The 19,476-nt window shown below is 48.5% G+C and overlaps 2 protein-coding genes and 2 long non-coding RNA genes across 4 annotated transcripts in view; 1 reads left to right on the forward strand and 3 right to left on the reverse strand.

Moving 5' to 3' along the window:
* Positions 1–597: 597 nt before the first annotated feature.
* On the reverse strand, positions 598–2,336 carry LOC117244668. Its single transcript, XR_004498173.1, has 4 exons — positions 2,289–2,336; positions 1,845–1,941; positions 978–1,055; positions 598–819 (listed from the first exon to the last, which is right to left on the reverse strand). It is a non-coding gene; the product is annotated as an uncharacterized LOC117244668 (long non-coding RNA).
* Positions 2,337–9,727: 7,391 nt separating this feature from the next.
* Positions 9,728–10,253, reverse strand: LOC117244636. Its single transcript, XR_004498095.1, has 2 exons — positions 10,162–10,253; positions 9,728–9,954 (listed from the first exon to the last, which is right to left on the reverse strand). It is a non-coding gene; the product is annotated as an uncharacterized LOC117244636 (long non-coding RNA).
* On the forward strand, positions 10,122–15,722 carry PCBD1 (pterin-4 alpha-carbinolamine dehydratase 1). The gene is made up of 4 exons (XM_015633611.2): positions 10,122–10,519; positions 13,556–13,687; positions 14,011–14,091; positions 14,602–15,722. The coding sequence occupies exons 1-4, from the start codon at positions 10,208–10,210 to the stop codon at positions 14,698–14,700; spliced, it is 624 nt and encodes a 207-aa protein (XP_015489097.1). The 5' UTR covers positions 10,122–10,207; the 3' UTR covers positions 14,701–15,722.
* A 429-nt stretch (positions 15,723–16,151) lies between these two features.
* The window catches only part of SGPL1 (sphingosine-1-phosphate lyase 1), a 30,106-nt gene continuing 26,781 nt past the window's right edge, over positions 16,152–19,476 (reverse strand). Inside the window, exon 14 of the mRNA XM_015633610.3 lies at positions 16,152–19,430. Coding sequence (XP_015489096.1) covers positions 19,290–19,430 — 141 coding nt within the window. The 3' untranslated portion in view covers positions 16,152–19,289. The remainder of the gene's footprint in view (positions 19,431–19,476) is intronic.

The following is a 19,476-nucleotide window of genomic DNA, read 5'->3' on the forward strand; positions in this document are numbered from 1 at the left end:
ACAGAAATGAGTGGCAAATTTGCCTTCAGGATGAGAGAAATCTCAAATCTGAGATCATCTCAAAGATGAGACATGCACAGAAGCACTTGAGACTGTAGGTTGGCACTCAACCTACCCAATCCCAGGCTCCTTCCTTCCAGCCCCAGGCACTGTCAGTCCAGCTGAGGTCATGGACAGACCCTGGTGGAGCAATTCAACACACCCCAGGGTGTGAGATAAGGTGCCCAAATGCACGTTCAAGGGTCTCTGCTGGTTTGGGCTCAACCCAGCTCTCCCAGCTGGAATATTCTCTTGCTACTCAATGCAGGCATAACCTTATCTCATTTATGTCAATTCCCATTTCTTCTAAAAATTAAGTTCATTATAATTCAGCTTTATTTTCTACCTATGCTATTTTCAAGTTCAATTTCCTTTGCAAAGCTTAAGAACTTGGCTCTCTGAGCCAATTTTGACCATGCCTTTGAACTCAAGTGTTTACACGTATAGTTTTGAATCCCTGGCACAAAGCAGCTGTTGTCCCACAAGCTGAGGCAATTGAGGAAAAAAAACAGAAGCAAAACCAACCAGGTTGAATATTCAAAGCTGACTGGCTGGAAGAGCCTTTACTAACTACTTATCTTGTGAAAATACATTCCATTTTAAGGTTTGAGCCTGTTTTAACATCTAGATGGGATTCATCCAACAGGGCAACTTCCTTGCAAGATGAATTTTTATATTCCATGCTCCCTTTACAAGTAATTCACTCAGAGCCATGCAACAAAACACTTTATGAAGCCCCTCGATTTACTGGTTCCTCAGCAGAAAATATCAGCGAGAGGTCTGTGGAAAATTAAATATATGCACATATTGAGAAAAACAGTAAGTGATAGATACCACTCAATGAAGTTTTATGTGACCAATTGCTGGTGGTGGATATGTGATTTAAAGGTTGCATTAAATATCTGAAGCTTTAACTAATCACTGTATAAATAACTTACAGTGGTGGCTCCAGGCAAACGACTGATTTTCATCTTCTCAGCAGACTCGTATCAACAGAGGTGGATTCAAATTGAGATCTACAGGAGAACAGAAAAAAAACCCAAAAAACTAATTCCAGGAATGCTATTGGAAAACCAGACAGCAAGCCTGAGTACAGCAGCCTGCAAGGAGCAAAAATATCACCTCTTGTTCATCTCCAACACCCACAACGCCACAGGGCGCAAGGCCCAAAAGGTCTGGGAGACACAAGGAAATTATCCACTGTGCAATCCCTCCCTGGGTCATCCATGGGATTGTTACCAGGAGACAAATCCACCACCCCCAGGACATTCATGGGGGATTGGAGGATCACACTGGAAAACCCAAGAGCAGGGGACATTCAACATCTCAGGAGGCCTCACTGAGTCCTTTTAGCTCTTCAATTTAAATAATTTTAATTTGACAAAAGGAGGATTTTCTCCAGGGCAGATTCACCTGGCAGGAAGGAAATTACACAACTTCCCAACATGACCAAATATTTGCTGTGTTGCAGGAACATTCAGGAAATAACCTCACAGATGAGCAGGGACAGCAATACTCTCTTATTTTGGGGAACAAGGGTGAGCACACAGCCACGGCTTCCCAGGAAAACACCAGGTGTTTGCCTGGGTCAGGAAATACTTCCAAAAACTCCTTCCTGGTTTTGAGGTTGTGCAGACAGCTTTGGACAATTTAGGGTTACCTGTGTGCAGATGTGGCTCCACCACTGGCCAATTGTTAGGATGGGGAAGGTAATTTGGACACTGATAAATATTCATCTTCACTTTCTCTCCTTCGTGACCCCAAGAGATATTCTCGGATTCCTTACAAAATGAGGATAATCATACCTTATTTACCAACTTTAAAGAGCATCCTGCTTCTTTTTCCCCCCGAGGATGGTCCCTTGGGATAAGGAGAGGAGCTGAAGCTCCTGCCCATCTGCTCCTTTAACCAACACACAAGGGGCAGGGAGGGGAAGAAAGAAAAATATCATCAAGGTCAGTTTTCACTGGGATGAGGAAGAAAAGTGCCCTTTCACTGTCCCTTTTGGCTCCTGCTCCTGACGTTGAAATCCAAGAGCTAATGAAGATAGATGGGTTCATCCATACTGTTGGGGTCTGGATACTAATGAATATTATTTAATGGTCAAGAGCTGTCACGGGGCACATTGATTAATTAGCAGAGTTAGGAGGAGAGTGACTCCACCAGCACATCAGCTGCTAATAATAGAAACCCAAATCAGTCAGGAAGCGGAGCCAAAAGGATGAGGCAACTGTAGGCTCACAGCTCACCTTCACCAGAAGAAACAAAGGCAAAAACTCCTCCAGACGGATATTTTTGCACCTCCCACCTCCTGCTAGGAAGAGATGTGTTGTTACAGAGCCAGGTGTCCCCAGGGAGGAGCAGTGGGAGTGGAGGTGACCGATCCATGATCGTGGGTCAGTGCTGGGAGAGGTCAGCAAATGGATGCGCCTTTCCCAAGGGATCTGCTGTTCCTTTTCTGCAAGGGGATCAACACCCCTTTCAGACCTGATAAGAAACCTCAGCACAACCCCTCTTTACAACTTTCTACCTTTTGAGGATACAAACTTTTACTCAGAATTGAGTCTTAAACACTTTGAGGTCTCAATTTCTCCTTGCTTCATTTCCCTACCTCTACAAATAAACCCCCCACACACATCCATTTCAAGCATAATCTGCTCAACACATGAAATCTTTCTCCCTGTGTAGCTACATAGCCTAGGAAAAAAACAAACAACAACCCCACAACAATTCTATTCTTGTTATAGAAGTTTCCTACACTACTGGAAAACAAACCAAAAAATGAATTAACAAAAGTGACCCCTGGGAGAGGAGAGCTGCACTTAAGATAAGCTTCCCAGGTGTCTGGAGGAGTGCAGGGAATGATGAGGGAATAGCTCTATCACATACACACATTTGTTAGAGCACACACTGACACAGCTGGGAGACACTGACAGCTCTGCAGAGTAAGACTAATTTCTAAGCACTGAAAATCATCTTGGTGGAAGGTTTAGGAGTAAAAATTATCCAGCCAATCTGACAGAGTGGTCATAATTTTGGTGCCTAACATCTCAGTCATGCCTGAGCCACAAATTATCTTTCTGCCTCAGCAGAAAGCAAAGGTCTTCATGCTTTTTGTTGACATGGCAGACTTGATCACTTGCTACAGAGGTTTGGGAAGTAAGACAGGTTGGTTTTGCACTGTGCTTACTGCCAGTGAAGACAGAGGCACAGGACAAAGATCATGGCTTTTTCCCCAATTTGCTGGTTTCCTGCTTTCTGAAGCTCTGTAAGGAAAAACCACAGATCCATGCACTAAAGCCCAACTAAATCTCCCAGTAGTGTAAATGGAAGCAAGTGAAATAAAAGCCAATCTAGTATCCCTTAAACTACACCTGGAGCGTATCTCAGGTTGTTCCTCAAATCTTGTCAGAAGATGGTACCACAAAGACAGCAAAAAAACTTCTCCCCAACTCCTCCCTCCTGCTTGGTGACTTCTGGCAATGAACACCCAAAACGTGCCCCAGAACCACAACACCTACAGTCAGATTTTTCTGGTTTGTTGCACAGAAACCAGCAGGTTTGTAGCAGGTATTTTACAGCATTAATTAATGAAAGCTATGCACCACTAATCAAAATGGGAGCCTGATGCTGCAGTCCACACCTGAGCTCGACACAACAATTCAGAACCCAAATTTTACTGTGCTGGCGAGGTGGGTAAGACACAGCCTGTGGGCTCTCACTCCTTCCCCTTCACAACAGCCACATCTGCGCACAGGAGAACTGCAGTGGCACCAGGAGGGTGCCCAAAACTGCCAATGCTTTTAAATATCACCCTCCTGCCCTAAGGTGAATGTGCCCACAAAAGCTAGGCTGAATTTCCAAGGAGCTATCGGGGTGAGACACCCTCAGCTGATTTAAGGCACCTGTCAGTCATACAAACCCCCAGTTACCTGCTTAAGAAGGCAGAGCAGCTGCAGTCAGCAGGCCTGAGTGAATCAGCCTCACCTGCTCCACTGTGCATCAGAAGAGACAGCTGAGTTATTGCAGAGCTCCCTGTGGCCTCAGGCTCAGTCTGCAGCACCACCACAGAACCTGTATTTATTTCCATGCTGGGCATTTGTTGTTAACTGCTGATCAATACCTGGAGAAAAACCCTCCCTCCCAGCTGAGTGATGCTGCTGCTACTGCCCAAAGGCTGCTTTTTGATCCTGCTGGCTTTAGTCCTTGCAGCCATGGTGGGCAATATCGCATCTCCCACTTGCCCTGAAGCTGCTCATCCTTTTTGTTATCACAACGGGAATAGGAGTTTGGGGAGAAAAGTTCCTGTTTTGTTCTCCCTCCTCTTCTGCCCTTGGCCACTGGGTCTGTTCCTTCTTTACTCTGCAGGCAGTTTGTCCAAAGCCACTGATGAGCTCTCCTGATGATATATTAGAGGTGGATTCCCTGATACGCCCTCACAGTGGAAACCCTCCCATCCCATGAACAAACACTGCCCCTGTGGGACTCACTCCTGCTCCTCTCCTTTCCTTTGTGTGACCAGGAAACCTCTCCAAGGAAAAGGACTTTCTGAGGGGATCAGGGCTGAGGGAAATCCTACAAGACACAGAACCCCAGAATGGTTTGGGTTGGAAAAGACTTTCAAGATCGTCCAGTTACATCCCCTGCCATGGCCAGGGACACCTTCCACTATCCCAGGTTGCTCCAAGCCCCATCCAACCTGGCCTTGGACACCTCCAGGGATGGGACAGCCCCAGCTTCTCTGGCCACCCTGTGCTAGGGCCTCCCCACCCTTACAGGGAACAATTTCCTCCTAACATCTAATCTAAATCTACACCCTTCCAGAAAGCACTCAGGTCTCTCTCCCAGCAAAATGCTTCTTCCCAGCACTGTGACACTGTCACCAACATCTTCACTCCCCACGGTGCCTCGAGCAGGCAGCAGCAGCAGTTCCCAGTGAAAGCTCCCTTGCCACAGGACATTAGCTCTGAGATGATAACGCAGGACAGCTGGTGCCACAAGTCCCCCAGGAGCTCACAGCCCCAGTGATTTTCTACTCTGGGTCAGAAACAACCCCCTTCCTTTCTCCTTCTTCCCCTCCAGCTCCAACACTTTGGCTTTGCAAGGTCATAAACACTGAGGAGTCATTTCCAAGGCCAAGGCCCTACTCAGACAACCTTCAGCAGCACTTCAGAGGGATCTCAACAGAAGTCTAAGAGCTGAAACAAACCACCACATTTTGAGCCCAAAACCCTTCCAAGCAAGACACAGCTGTCACAGGGGACAGCAGAGCTGGCTGGACTCACACACAGCTCCATTTTGCTGTAGCACATCCACGGAGTGCCCAGCCCAGGCTGTGAATCAATGACACTTTGTAGTATTTCATTGCTCCCCTCCTCTCCATGCCTGCCTCAGGAATTCTTTATCCCCGGACTTTGAAGTGAGCTGCTCTGTTACCTAATTTGCTACCCCCAGCAGGTGAGGCACAGTGGCATTTTGGGTTCTTAAGATTGCCATGTACACAATTTTCCCATTAATTTTGATCCTGCTTTGAACAAACAGCTCAGACAGCATGGTCCAGTGGTCCTTCCCACTAATAGCAAGAACAAGCAGGGCACAGGAATTCAGTTTGTGAGAAGCAGCACAAAGCTCATTAGGCTGGGGAGGAAGAGAGTGGTAATGTAAATAAGAGAGTAACCTCATCAAAAGAGTGTGTTCAACGCTAACAAGGAAAAAAAGAAAATCAGTGCTGCACCTGACATGAATATCATGAGTTTCCAGTAGCAGGTTATGCATTAAGAAAAATGCAAAATCTGACAATGTTTCTCCAGCAGCTCCCTGTACACCACATTCCATGCCTGGATACTACCCCGTGCTTCCACACTTCCCCAGCTCACCTCCTGGGAGGGCTACAGATGAAGCTGAGCACCCAAGCCCACTCCCACAGACAATCTGTGAGAGACAGGCACACCCCCCAGCCACCTGGCAACCATTTGTCACCAAAAAAATAAAAAACAAAACCACTCTGTCTGCTCTCTCAGCCCTGATTGGAGAGAAAAAAAAAAAAACTACTATGAAAAGCACCCAAAGACAGATTTAAGTAAACTAAAATCACAATTCTACCGTGTAGCAAAGCTCCTGGAGTTGGCCCCTGTCCACTCTAGCACACTCATCATGTGCCACAGCCTATAAACTGCTTCTCTATCTCCAAGGAAATCGCTGTCTTAGAATATTTTTTCTCCTCTCTGCATCTCCTGTGTTAAAGTCCCTCCTTCCTTCTAAAGCATCCCCAGGTGTTAAATACCTCACTAATCTCTGAGCAACTGTTCTCACCTGGCTTTGTAGCCTGATGTTTCTGGTTCTGATCAGAGGGTTTGTTTGCCCAAAAGCTTCCCTACCTTCTCTAATCCTACCCCATAAAACATTTGTACAGACAAATGATTCATATTTACATCCACACCCAGGGCCCCTCTGCTGTCCCCCTTACTGCTTTTTTTCCTACAACTGCAAAGTTGGGAATAAAACCCTAGGACTTGAAAACAGAAATGGCAGCTGAATGATCTGAGGACCAGCTTTTAGCAGAGCCTGTTGCAGTAGGGACCTACAAGCTGAGCAGGGGCTCTCCATCAGGAACTGGAGCGACAGGACAAAGGGGAATGGTTTTAAAGTGAAAGACAAGGGATTTTGAGGGGATGTTGGGAAGAAATTCTTCTGTGTGAGGGTGGAGAAGGACTAGGACAGGGTGGCCAGAGAAGCTGTGGCTGATCCGTCCCTGGAAGTGTCCAAGGCCAGGTTGGATGGGGCTTGGAGCAGCCTGGGATAGTGGAAGGTGTCACTGGATGGGCTTTAAGGTCCCTTCCAATCCAAACCATTCCGTGATCTCCAGCAATGTGGCTGGAGAGACACCCTCAAGGCAAGCATGTCCCAGCAATGGCACTGATGTTCCAATGGCTTTGGAACACAACCGAAGGATCTGGAGATGGTTCTCATGGGAAACAACCGGATCCCGAAGGTCCAGCTGAAGAGCTGCTCCGCAGGGCCAGGAACCACTCCTGGTTTTCGGGACCAGGAAGGTTTCTGAGAGCTTTCACTGTGTCCTCCTGCAAGAGACTGCCGTTCCAGGAACATTCCCGGTTTTCCAGCATTTTCCTGACCCCTAGTGACAAGACGTGGCTGTACAGCAGCCGCTTAACATGCAGTGCCGAGCTCTCCGTGAATAAACAAGGAACGAAACTCTTTAACGCCAGAAAGCTGTTTCCAGATCTGTCAAGATACTCACCCCTCCGTCACCCCTGCAAATCTGCCAGAAAATCCAACCTGTTTAACAAAGAGGCTCAGATTTGGGCTGAAAGTCAGGAAACAAGCAGAATGAATACAAGAAGCTTCCCTTGCGCCGGGCTCCAGCTGTGCCCAGGGAAGCCGAGTTATAGGACTAATCCATCAGCAAAGCAGACAAAACAAGGGGTGGGGAAGAGGCAGTTTTGATGGATTGCCTTCCCCCAGGGCAAATGCATCCTGTTGCAGGGACCTGGATGACCTTGGCAAGGCCACAAACTCCATGATGTCACCACTGCCCGCTCCAGACCATGGAGCAAACTCCTGGGAAGGGGGTGGACCAGACCTGTGACACAGGGGTACATCAGCTGCCAGGACCCAGGGCCCTTGTGTTCGGTTCCAAGGGCAAACACAGAATCCAAACAGGATTATTTTGGCCCAGCTCTGAGTTTCCTATTCTAAACCATGCCAGGTTTCCCCATGAATTGGCTTGGAACTTCAGCACCAGTCTGACATAGAAGAAGGGATCCATGGCAAAGTGATCTCGGATACCTTGTACTCAGGTTTGCATCATCACCCTCCTCTGGGACACTTCCCTTTAGTGAAACACTGCTCACTCCTATATCCTCTGATATTCCTGAAAGCAGTCACCTCCCACTTTGGGATTCACGTGTTTGACATATTAGAAGTGGTTATGCCATTTTATTGCCATTTTTCCCATCTTATTTTCCTTGCAGGGTACTCTGCCTGAGACAAAGGACCTTAACCTGACACCCAGTGTGAGCAGAAAAAGGCCCCAGTTTCTGCCTGCCTCCGATTTATTTTGTTTGTTGCTCTGAGGGCCTCACTGATTTTGATAAAACACTGCTACAAGAGGAAATCTCACACATAATTAATTAATTAATGATTCATTTCTGTTTATTGGGCCCTTTTGTCAACTTAAACTTGTCACACCTGCCATAAATACCCTCCAGTGCTAAACAAACTTTAATTAAATCTATTGTGCCATGAGAGCAATGTTTCAGATTGCAGATGATGAAAGAGTTTGGCCCACCCTGGTTTAAAACACCCTTTGGGTCACAGCTTCTCTGGGCAACCTGTGCCAGGGCCTCCCCACACCCACAGGGAAGAATTTCTTCCCAATATCCCATCTATCCCTGCAAAAGCAAATTCTGAGATGGGAGACAGAACACTGCTTCCAAGCAAAGCAGTTTTCAGGGTAAGATATATTTTGTTAAAAAGTTATTGACAAAATAAGAATATCAGTCGTGATGGTATAAGACCTCCCTCCAAATATGCAGAATATTGTACATGTGTGGGTTTAGCTGCCACCAAAAGCAGCACAGATGTAAAACAGACAAAAAGGAAAGGGAAAAAGAGCAAAAATCTGTTCCCAGTAAACAGGTTCACTCCTTGCACAGGGTGCAAACTGCTCTGAGCAAACACCTTGCCCAACACCCCTCAATTAATCATTAAAAACAAACCTAACGGGTCCCATTTCAGATGGGGAAATTAAAACTGTGCAGAAGGGGAACTTAGAGGTTCAGGTGTAGGAGTCAGCCAAAGGATTCCCCTGGACACAATTCCACACTGTAGAGTGAGGAAAATCTTAACTGCTCTGTTGTTTTTCAGGACCAGTCCATTCCTCTGCAAGAGACCCCTCCCATGAACTGTTGGCAGAAAAAGCTGGAGAGAAAATGCCATTACAAAGGAGCTGAGCAGACAGAAGGCAGTGTAAGGAATCCTTCTTCTCCTGATGTTCTCCACCTCTAGGGAGCTGAGGAGGCCATCAGTTGCTCTGCACTGGCAGCACTCGTGTTGCCAAGAGAAATAGGATCAGATCCTATTTCTGGAGGAAAATCCAATGAAGGGAAAGCCAGGTAACATGAGGGATTTGCTTCCTGCCCATCTCCAGATCAATAGAGAGGCCAAAACAGGCACTGTCACCCAGCCCAGCTGCCCTCAGTTCACCTGCTCAAAATATTATTTACAGGGGCTCTTCTTCTGGCCTGTGATGAAAATGATAATCCTGCACTTCCAGCTTAGGCCAAGAAAATATTCTGCTGGCCTTTCCCAACCCTACAAGCACCTGATTTCATTGCTGGAAACCTCAGAGCACACCTCCTCCTGCCATCCACAGCAAAACTTCCAGCTCCACATCTGCACACAATTATTTTCTTCTGAGATGCCTCATTGCTCTGCAAGTCTTTTCTCCCTGGACAGACACTCAGGATCTCCCAGGACACAAAAGATGCTCATTTTTCCTTTTCATTACCCTGGCAAACACTACAGAGGGGAAAAAAAAGAAAAAGGAAAAAGAAAAAAGAAAAAGGAAAGGATTTGCTTCCTTCTAACTTGCCTGCTGAAAAAACAAATCATCTCTGTGGTACCCACAATCCCTTACAGTAGAAAACAAAATGTGCACAAGAGTATATACAAGGGATGTATGTCACACTGTATTAAAAAATTAAAAAAAAAATAATCTGGAATTAGTTGCTTCAGAGGTGAAGAAAGCCACGAGGGAATAGCAGGGGGCTGAATTTCTGTCTGCCACGTACACCAGCACAGTAAAAAATTGCTGTCAGCACTGGAAAACTGCCCGTCATGTGAGTGGGTTCAGCAGACGACGAGCTGCAGGACATGGGCACAAATCCATCTGGCCTGGAGAGGGAAAATGCCAGGGAGCAGCACTCAGCATCCATGAACACACCACTCCCTCGCAACGGCAGAAAACACATTAAGAACGCTCGGAATGTTGCGTGGGGCACTTGGCCTCCTTCCTCCCCATTCCCACGGTTCTCAGTCCCCGGGCAGTCCCAGACAACGCAGCCGGGGATGCTCCGAGCTGCACCATCACCCTCCTCACACCTGCTGCCAGCAGCATCCAGCGGTGCTGGCTCCAGCTGCCCCCTCCATGCCGCTCCACCTTTTCCTCGTGCCCCGGGCTAAGGAAGCAGGAGAAGGGTGCGCGGTTCAGGGGGAGAGCGCATCGTGCCGTGCAGGGCTTCCGAGAGAGCCTGTCTGGGCACCCCCGGAGCCCCACGGCCCCGTGCGGCCCCACAGGCAGGTGGCCAGTGCTGGCAAGGCTCGGCTGGCCGTGGGTGGACCCGGTAGCCTCGCCACGCCTCCCGCCATCCCGGACAGCCCCGGCTCCGGCGGGATCCGGCACGGCGAGCATCACCCGACCCGCAGCGGGGACGGAGGGCACGGAGAGCCGCGGGCCATGGTAAGTTCGCTGCTGGGGAAAGCCGGCTGCTTGTTCTGTCTTTTCGGAGGCAGAAATGCTCCAGCGGCAGCTGGAGGCTCCGAGGAGAGGCAGGAGGGAAGGGGGAAAGGAGCAGGGCGCTGCGGTTAATCAGTAACGTGGGAGCTCCGCCGGCTGCTGCTCCATTTCCGAAGGCAGCGCTCTCCAGGCTCATTCCTCTGCAAGGAGGAGGGAAAAGGTCCCCCAGCAGCGACCCTCCCCACATTCTGTAGGGCAAGGACGACCACCCAAGTGTGCTCCATCTGCACAGCCCTGCAACACGCCCGGCCCGGCTGGAAATCGGCTTTTCCATAGCAGCAAAAGCCCGTGGGCCTTGTGGAGTGCACCAGTCCAGCCCTGCCCGCCCGCCCAGGGCTGACTCCTGTACTTTCTCCTAGGTGGAAATTCCACCTTTCATTAGGAAAAAATCCTTCCCTATGAGGGTGGGCAGGCCCTGGCACAGGGTTCCCACAGAAGCTGTGGCTGCCCCTGGATCCCTGGAAGTGTCCAAGGCCAGGTTGGATGAGGCTTGGAGCAGCCTGGGATAGTGGAAGGTGTCCCTGCCCATGGCAGGGGTGGCACTGGATGGGCTTTAAGGTCCCTTCCTACCCAAACCATTCCAGGATTCTGTAAAAGGGAAGATTTTAGTTAGAGAAAGAGGGTTCAGATTCTCCCAATTTTCCATGTTGTTCCTTTCCCTCAGTTTCACAACACATCTACTTGGTTTCCTGCTGGCAAAAAAAACCCAACAAAATAAAAATCCCAACTTTTTGGCAGTTGAGAACCAGCAGAAGAAAACAAAATAATTTCATTTCCCTAATGAGAAGAGTGTGTTTTAAAGGAGTGAAGGCATTAACATGCCATCTTGACAAAAGCAGCAGGCTGGCCAGTGTCCTGGGGTGGAGAAGGATGGATTGGAGCAGGATGGAGGGCAGGGGGAGTGCTCCAGGCAGAGGGTTTGCCCTGTGGCACAGCCAGAGGAGCTGGCTCTGTGTGCTCTGTGGGCCAAACCTCAGCCTGTCCATGCCTTCCCCTGGTGCTGGGAGGAGCTGGACTGGAAAAAGCCCCGGGGGCCATCCTCCCACACAGTCACAACGGAGAAAAAGAACAATTACACCAGGGAGAAAAAGAACAGTTACACCACGTCCCTTTGTTGCTCTGCCCAGGGAAGGCTGCTTTGGAACCCAGCCCCCTGCATCCATACCCCTCTGCTCCAAACAACAACTCCAGCTTTTACCTTAGCTCCTCTCGTTAGCACCCATAAGGAGCAGGTTTCAGCCCCTGGTCCCAAATCCTGGTGCAGCCCTGCCCTATTCCCATCAGAGCCCCCAGGGGTGCCCCCCTGGCAGCGCCCTGTGCTGAGCCATCCTCTGTCCCCACGTTATCCAGTTGCTAAGATACCTGTGCCCGGCTTATCACACCATCAGCAGGGAAGGGCAACGGCTCAGGGTTTATTGAGCTAAGTCATGTTTACTCACTGCCTTCCCTCCCAGCCCAGCGCTCCGTTGACATTTTGGGGGTGGAGAGGGAGTGACAGAGCTGGGGCTGGCAGGGGATTGTCCAAAATATGCAGAGGCAAAGAAGGCCTTCCTTAAAAATCCTGCAGCTGCAATGTCAGGGGGAGAGAAAGCATCCCACCCCATGCTAGGGTTCAGTGACACCCTGGCACTCTCCATTCTGTGCAGTCTAAGGGTCACGGATACACAGACATGTAAGCAACCACTCAGCCATGGGAATGGGGTATCACCTTTCCAATCTTCCCAAAAACATGCAAGAACCACCCACAAAAACATCCGTTTCACAGCTGGTTCTTTGGTTTTGTACATCCTGTGAGCAGGGAAACCATAGGAGAGGATGATTTGCCTCAGTTGCTCAGAAATGTTTAAGGTGCCATTTCTGAGAACTGATGCCCAAGCAAAGTGTCTCAAGGGGCTGCTGACCAAATCAACTCATATCTAGCTTGCTACACTTGGCTCTACAGCACATAAAAGAAAATAAATTGCAAAGAGGCCTGTATCATCACCACCAACTGGAAAGATCAACTCACCCAAACCTGCCAGAGCTCAAGGACTTCTCAGGCACACAGCTAGATTCTTGGGGCTGTCCTGTGCAGGGCCAGGAGTTGGAGTTTGATGATCCTTGTGGGTCCCTTCCAACTCAGAACAATCTGTGATTCTGTGAAAGAATTTTAATTGCCAGAACATAACATTTCAGAGAGCAGTGCCCCTCTGCACTCTTTCCTGCCTTCCCCACTGAGCCAGAGTAGAGCTGGCTCGGGCAGCCCCCATCCCCAAGAGCTTCATTTTAGTTTCATCTCTGCCTATAAACACTCCTCAAAGCCAAGAACTGCTGCTTCCCCACTACCACCCCTTAAAAACTAAGTACCAGCAGCTCTGCCCAAGGCAGAGCTCAACCACAATCCCTCCCTCTTGCCCTTTGTTCCTCACAGGCAGAAACAGCCTCTTAAAATCCATTGTAATATAAAGGAGATGGAAAAAGCAGCTGAACTGCAGCTTAGTGTGACTCATCTCTGATCCCCACCACTTCTTTCTCCTCAAAAGCAGGCTCACAATAAATGAATGAATAAATAAATAGATAAATAAATAAATAAGCCCTCCTGCTTGGAGAACCCTAAAGCAGCTCTCAGATCTAGAAATGATCACAAGAGCTTCAGCTTTTTAAGCTTTTTTTTTTCCCCCCCAGAAGATTATATGTAAAAGAAAATGTATTTTGTAGTTTAACTTCATGCAGGTTATCATTTCTTAGTGCCTCAGGCACTGTGGGAGGTGTTGCAGGCGAGAGGACAGAAGGGACTGGCTGGGCTTCCTTGGTACATGCAGGATGTATTCCAGGCAGGGAGCAGAGGACATTGATATTCCAACCCTCCCACCCACTCTGCAGCTGGCTCCATGTTCCCATAACTCCACGACCCATGGGCTGCCTCACTGCTCTAAACATCTGCTTCATCCCACTTCTGCCACGCTGACCTGCTCCTCTTCACTTTCCTTTCCTTGCCAGGCAGGAAAAGCCCACAGGCTGAGCACGGAGGAGAGGGAGCAGCTGCTGCCAAACCTGCGAGCTGTGGGGTGGAACGAGGTGGAAGGCAGAGATGCCATCTTCAAAGAGTTCCACTTCAAGGACTTCAACCGGGTACGAGCACCAGGGGCACGGAGTTTTACAGCCAGGTTGTGGAGCAGGGAGTCCCCTCTGCAAAGCTCAGCCAAAGAAAGCCCTCCATGTCACTCCTGACATGAATGGCTGAGCAAAATAACCTGCCCAAGACACCAAAGTGCTCGACCCAGCATAGAGTTTGTCTGGGAAACATTCCTGAGGAGGAGGAAAACCCATAGAAAACTCCCAGAATATCCCAGGCCTTGCATTTGGTTGGCAGTGTAAAATCAATAGTAATGGGATGAAAACCAATATGCTGCAGGGTAAGTAGTTCAGAGATAACTTTCCTTCTTACCCTTCAGGCCTTTGGCTTCATGACCAGAGTGGCTCTACAGGCAGAAAAACTGGATCACCATCCCGAATGGTTCAATGTGTACAATAAGGTAAGCAACACGGATGGTGGGGACAAAGCAGAGCACTTCAGGGAGCAGCTCCCTTTTCTGAGGGATAAAACAGGAGCAGCAAGTCCTGTTCTCATCAGCAGGACCTCTTCCCTCAGCTGTTACTCCTGTATCACAGCCAGCCTACAGCTATCACAGATCCTTTCCTCCTCCTTTTTCCCCGTCCAGCTGAGGAACAGCTGCTGTAGGCTGGCACCAGGCTTGCTTTTTTAAACCTGTATCAAGTAGCAGCCACAGGAAAAGCTTCTGGGGAAAGAGTGAGCTGAAAATGGGCACAGGTGGCTGCTGTGACCAAGGCAGAGGTGGCAGTGACAGCTTGTGGCCAGGATGAGCTGTAGGAAGGAGAAAATCCAGGCAAAGTGCCAGAGCGCTTCTGCCACCCCAGGGAATCTTGCTAACAAGTTTGGAGCTACTGCCTCATCAGATGCAGCATTGGGAAATCCAGCCCTGCTGTTTCTGTCAACAACCCCTCGGCCTGTCTGTCTGCTGTAGGTTCACATCACCTTGAGCACCCACGACTGCGGAGGTTTATCGGAGCGAGACATCAACCTGGCCAGCTTCATCGAGCAGGTGGCAGCTTCCCTCTCCTGACCAGGGATCCAGACAGCCAAAAACCCTCTGTGCCACTGTGTCCTGCCTAGATGGCTGCACCCAAAAAGCATTTTCCCACTTCCAAGCTAGATCCTGGATCCAGACAGCCCAGCACCTCGCCAGCCTCCCCAGCGCAGCTCAGATGGATGGAGGCACTTCTCTGGGTGCATGTATCCATCTCCAATCTTGCAAATTCCATCTTTAAACCCTTCCTTAGCCATGTGATCCCACACCCACCTGCTGAGCCTCTCACCAGGAGTCAGTCATATCATAAGAGTCATGGGATGGTTTGGGTTGGAAGGGATCCTTAAAGATCACCTCTCCTTCCACCCCCTGCCATGTGCAGGGACACCTTCCACTATCCCAGGCTGCTCCAAGCCCCATCCAACCTGGCCTTGGGCACTGCCAGGGATCCAGGGGCAGCCACAGCTGCTCTGGGCACCCTGTGCCAGGGCCTCGCCACTCTCAGGGAAGAATTTCTTCCCAATATCCCATCTAAACCTATTCTGTGTGAATCCATCCCCCCTTGTCCTGTTACTTCATGCTCTTGTAAAAAGTCCTTCTCCATGTTTCTTGTTGGTTCCTTCAGGCACTGGAAGGCTACAATTAAGTTTTCCCAAAGCTTCTCTTCTCTGGGCTGAACAATCCCAATTCCCTCAGCCTTTCCTCATAGCAGACATGCTTCATCCCCTCTGATCATCCTGGTGCCTCCCCTGGACTGGCTCCAACAGGTCGATGTCCTTCCAGAGTCAAGTTACACCACTGCACCAGTAAATCTGTCCAGAGCCTGCCCCCATCCAGCCCCTGTTGTTACTCCTTACCTCCTGGGATGTGCTTTCTGCCTAAAACGTGTTTTGTGAGCCCTCTAGCTTCTCTGTAACCAAGCAGCAAGGTGCTGTCCAATTTGTCATTGCTGTAACCCCTCTCTAGCAGTATTACATCCAGGTCTCACCCCGACTGGAGCCAGCCTTCAGTAGGATACCAACCGAAAATGTTTACAATAAACATCTCATTTAACCTGATGGCTCTTTGGAAAGAGGCCTCACTGATCAAATGACACCAACAGGTTTTCCCAAGGGCAGGCACTGCCCTGACTGCTCTCCAGAAGGTGCCCCTGCCACAGAAAAACTTCACACAGAAATGGCAGGTGCATTCACCTCAGAGCAATTGGGGTCTGAAAGACAAAGAGATGATCAAAGCCAGGGCAGGTAAAAATTGCTCGTGTAAAATCACAGCTGGGGCACAAACACAGGCAAAGTACAACCAAAAGGCACAAAAGCAGCACAGCACCAGGGCAGGGGCTGGTTAGGGTGGAACATTTCCCAGAAAGAGGAAGGGTGGGTGGATTTGGTGGTCCAAGATCTTCACTGATACAATGAACAATCCCATGTGAAACCAACAGCATCTGCTTTCAGCACAACAGTCTGGGGAAAAACACTACAAACACTCAGTTCAGGTATTTTTTTCTTCTCTTTTTTTAACCCTTTAAAGTTCTACAAAGTATTGATAGAAAATCCATAGCTCTTAAAACTTCCAGCATCCTGGAACATGACACACAAGATGCAGACATGGACACAACCTTCATTTTGACAGAAGGACAGAGCAGTCCTCAGGCAGAGTTAGTAAGCTTCATAAACCATCCTCCCTGCCACAGACCAGGCTGTGCAGGAGCAAATTCCAGGAACAACAGGTCCCCTTTCATTCAAACAAGTACTGAAGCACAAAAAGAAGAGCTCAGTGAGCATAGATAGCTAAAATGCACCATTTTAATACAAACCAGGCCCATTTTCACCAGCTCTCCAGCTATTTCAGCCTCCAGTTCAACAGTGGCAAATCAGAGCAAAGCAGAAAACTGCCATCAGATTGACTCATCCCATTTGTCCATTCAAAAGTCCTCATGGATTTATTGGGCAAGGTATTATTGTGTTGTACGCAACCCTTCCGCTCCCCTCTTCCCCAAGTCATCAGAAAAGTGCAGATGAAATCCATGGCATGAAGACACACATCTCTTCTTGGTCCATCCCATTGGATACTCTTCATTCTAGTACCTAAGAACAGGTGAATCCCTTGGGAGTGCTTTCTAACAAGCAACAAATTGAGCGTCCCGCTTGGAAAAGCTGAAAATCCCAAAGGAATTAACAGGGGCAAGGATCCCCCCCAGGTCTAAAAGTACCGTCCAGTTTCAGATCATAATCCAGTTCATCAAATTCTTCTTTTTTTTTTGTCTTTGAAACAATCACACAGCCTGTAAATCCGCTTTTCCAAGACCATTTGGCATGATAAAGTAGATGCAGATTACATGTTAGGTGACAAGGATGAATAAAAACTACACACCAGGGAATTACAGTGGCCTATTCCCGACCACAGGATTACATTTACAGTGTGGGACAAATACACATGGAACAATTAAACCCACAAATATTATTAATAAGCAAAGCCCAGGATAGAATACATTGACTTACAAATAACATCTTCAAAAACATCCAAAAATGTGAAATGGAGCACTGATCTGTTAGATCCACCTAATTCCTGGGAGGAAAATGCAACCAGGGAAGGAAGAGAAGGGAGTTTTGCTCTCCTTCAGCCTACCCTAATCCACTCACCCCTTCTTTCTTTTAAAGCAGAAACAGAAAGAGTACCTCCCCTTTTTTTTTTTTGTTTTGTTTTGTCAAATCTCGGTTCCAAAGAGAACCATCACAGTAGCCAGACGCTGAAGACTGTCTCCAAAGTACTGCAAACTCAGAGATACAGTAATGGTCACATTGGCAAGACCTTGAGAGAACAAACAGGTCCAATACAAACTGCCAGAGCTGATACCACCATCAAGAGACTCTTGGGCAATTCAATGATTTCAAAAGGGCTCAGAGACTCACATGAAGTCATCAAGCTCAGAGCAGATGGCCAAAATGCTTGTGTCTCTTAGCACAGGGAATAAAGCTGTTGGAAAGCCAGGATCCTTCCCACAATGGCTGGGCCCAAGGCTGTGCTGGTTTGTGCAGGAGCTGGTCAGTGACCTTCTCTCATTCCTTAAAATTCCTGTGCTTCAGCTTCAGGCTGACAGGCCATAGCAGGGAGATGCCTTTAGATGCCCTGCACAGGGCTGTGCAGACACAGCGTGAAGTCTTCACCTCTCTGCTCCATGCAAAAAGCTCAGAGGAAACATGGGAAAGCCCTGCAGGATTAACTTGAGAGATTCTGGCTTGTCCTTGAGGCCACAGCAGCCTCACAAGGAAAGCTCTCACCCTAAAAACGGTGGGGAAAAATAGGAAGGCTGAGCCACGTGCCCACGGCTGGAACACCTCTGACTTGCTGCATCCTTTCCTCTGCTTCTCCCAGCATCTCTGTAATACTGTGAAGGGACTTGGCTCATTGCAACTACTTTCCTACCTAACAGGCAAGGGTGCTTCCTCTGAGGCCAGCCTGCCTTTGAGGTTTGTTTTCAGAATTAGTACCATAAAGAAATGACCACAACCAATGTCATGGTCAAACAGCTGAACCCTCCAACCTTCCCTGGCATGTCACAAAAAAAAAAAAAAAGCCAGAGAAGCATCAAGGCACAATGGTGAATGCCCTTTTGAGAATGTGCCTTAAAAGAATCAGTGCAAAGAGCTGAGATTACTGCTATTACAAAAGTCACCTTTTCGATACTAAAAGACCGTGGTAAAAAAACCATCTGTGCACGACGTCCCTGGCTGTGACATGGGCCAGGGCCTGGCTGGCTCTGCTACAGCATTGTGAGGGGACAGTGTAAAACCTTCAAGTTCTGAACAGTGAAATGAGCTTTGCACCTCCCTCCAGATTTGTGCAAGGGAAAACAGCATTCCTGGGTGGTCAAGGCATGTCTTCTTCAAGAGGCAGGGGAGAAAAACAGCCATGATGTAGCCGGGGTTTTCAGTACCATCCAGTTCCTCTCCCTACACCACCTGCTTGGTTTCTATTTCTGCTGTTGTTCCAAGAGATTCCAGAAAAGGATTTTGTGTTGCTTTTTTCTCCCCCTCAGCAGATATTGATTGCAGTCTCACTGAGATCTCCAGAGGGGATTTCAAAAGGAGGCCACTACCTTCCCTCTGCCAATTTATCAGCTCTGCATTACACAGATATAAGGCTCCCAGCACGGTCTGTTAAATGCAGCAGCCTACAGGAATACTCAAGAGAAAACAGAATTTCCAATTTACTGTCTACCATTAACTTCTGGGAAGACTGGAGCCATGGAACACAATGTGAGAACTCAAATTTAACACTTGGCTGGACACTGGCTGAATACCAGGTCTGAGGAGGAGAAACAACATGGAATGAAGTGACATGCAGAATACCTGAGGAATTCGGAGCTGTGGAATGGACATTCAATTCACCATCAATAGCCATGATGAAAACAGGCAGGGGGGAGGGAGGAAAAGCCCTAAAACAGAAATTGGGCATGAAAACAATGCAGATTTCAGAACAGACTAAGACAGGGAAGGATTTTTTTCCAGATCAAGCCACCCTCAGGCCTGCAATTGTAGGAACAAAGGAACTGCAATCTCTTTCCCTAGGAAACCTTTGGAACCACCCCAGTGCTCGCTGGCAAGGCACCAATTGTTGCACTACAGTCAGTGGTGGCTGGGAGAGCCATTCATGTGCTTTTCACTGCTGGGAACATCCGTGCTGTAGAGGCCATCCAGGTAGGCCTGGGAAATCTCCGCTACCAGGCTCCTGTCTGGGACCGACTGTGCCATTCCATAGATGGCTCCCTAAGCAGAGAAGAGCAGGCTGTTACACAGGAGAAACACCCTCAGC

Source organism: Parus major, chromosome 6, assembly GCF_001522545.3.
Source record: "Parus major isolate Abel chromosome 6, Parus_major1.1, whole genome shotgun sequence".
In the NCBI taxonomy this organism is placed as follows: Eukaryota; Metazoa; Chordata; class Aves; order Passeriformes; family Paridae; genus Parus; species Parus major.

Excerpts from the sequence above, each read along its gene's own strand:
- PCBD1 (XM_015633611.2), top strand. The coding sequence starts at position 10,208 with ATGCCGCTCCACCTTTTCCTCGTGCCCCGGGCTAAGGAAGCAGGAGAA. Across the intron at positions 13,688-14,010 it reads ACTTCAAGGACTTCAACCGG|GCCTTTGGCTTCATGACCAG; the intron begins GTACGAGCACCA and ends CTTACCCTTCAG. Across the intron at positions 14,092-14,601 it reads GGTTCAATGTGTACAATAAG|GTTCACATCACCTTGAGCAC; the intron begins GTAAGCAACACG and ends TGTCTGCTGTAG.